The sequence below is a fragment of the Penaeus monodon genome, chromosome 32 (assembly GCF_015228065.2).
Source record: "Penaeus monodon isolate SGIC_2016 chromosome 32, NSTDA_Pmon_1, whole genome shotgun sequence".
NCBI classification, from domain to species: Eukaryota; Metazoa; Arthropoda; class Malacostraca; order Decapoda; family Penaeidae; genus Penaeus; species Penaeus monodon.
The window spans coordinates 37,788,430-37,788,909 of NC_051417.1; the positions used below are offsets into that span (position 1 = coordinate 37,788,430).

The 480-nt window shown below is 51.9% G+C and overlaps 1 protein-coding gene across 1 annotated transcript in view; it reads left to right on the plus strand.

Annotated features, from left to right (window-relative positions):
• LOC119593863 (chorion peroxidase-like) overlaps window positions 1-480 on the plus strand; it is a 39,506-nt gene that overhangs the window by 5,338 nt on the left and 33,688 nt on the right. The window contains exons 4-5 of the mRNA XM_037942893.1: window positions 13-79; window positions 254-413. Of these exons, the coding sequence (XP_037798821.1) occupies window positions 13-79; window positions 254-413 (227 nt within the window). The remainder of the gene's footprint in view (window positions 1-12; window positions 80-253; window positions 414-480) is intronic.

A 480-nucleotide genomic window follows, 5' to 3' on the forward strand; every position in this document is an offset into this window, starting at 1 on the left:
TCTGTCTTACAGATTCAACAGCAGTGCAATTTGCCTGGCAATATCCCTGGCGTCTGCTGCCCTCCCACGACACTCGCAGGTGTGTCACGGTCGTTGCTTACGTGTTTGATTCTGTATGGCATGGAATGATATTACTAATCTTACAGTCGGCAGCGTCACGGAAATTGCCTGCTTGAAGAGATACTGATGCAATCAGGACAGCCATTTCCTCTTTCGGCCCAATAACTTCGTTTCTAACCCGCGTGATCCGCAGCGTCAGCGTCGGCGCCGGGCACAGGCGACAACAACGTGTTCGCGTCGGCGAGCGTCCAGGTAAACTTACAGCCGCTCGATAACGGCGCCCTCGCCCAGGCCTTCAATAAAGGCGTTGCCGACCTCAGGAACCTGCAACAATTAGAAGAGAGGCTTTTCAGGTGAGTTTCAAGAGTGCAAATTTCCATGAACTGTGTCGATTTCTCGACAATCAAAGTAGGTGTCTGC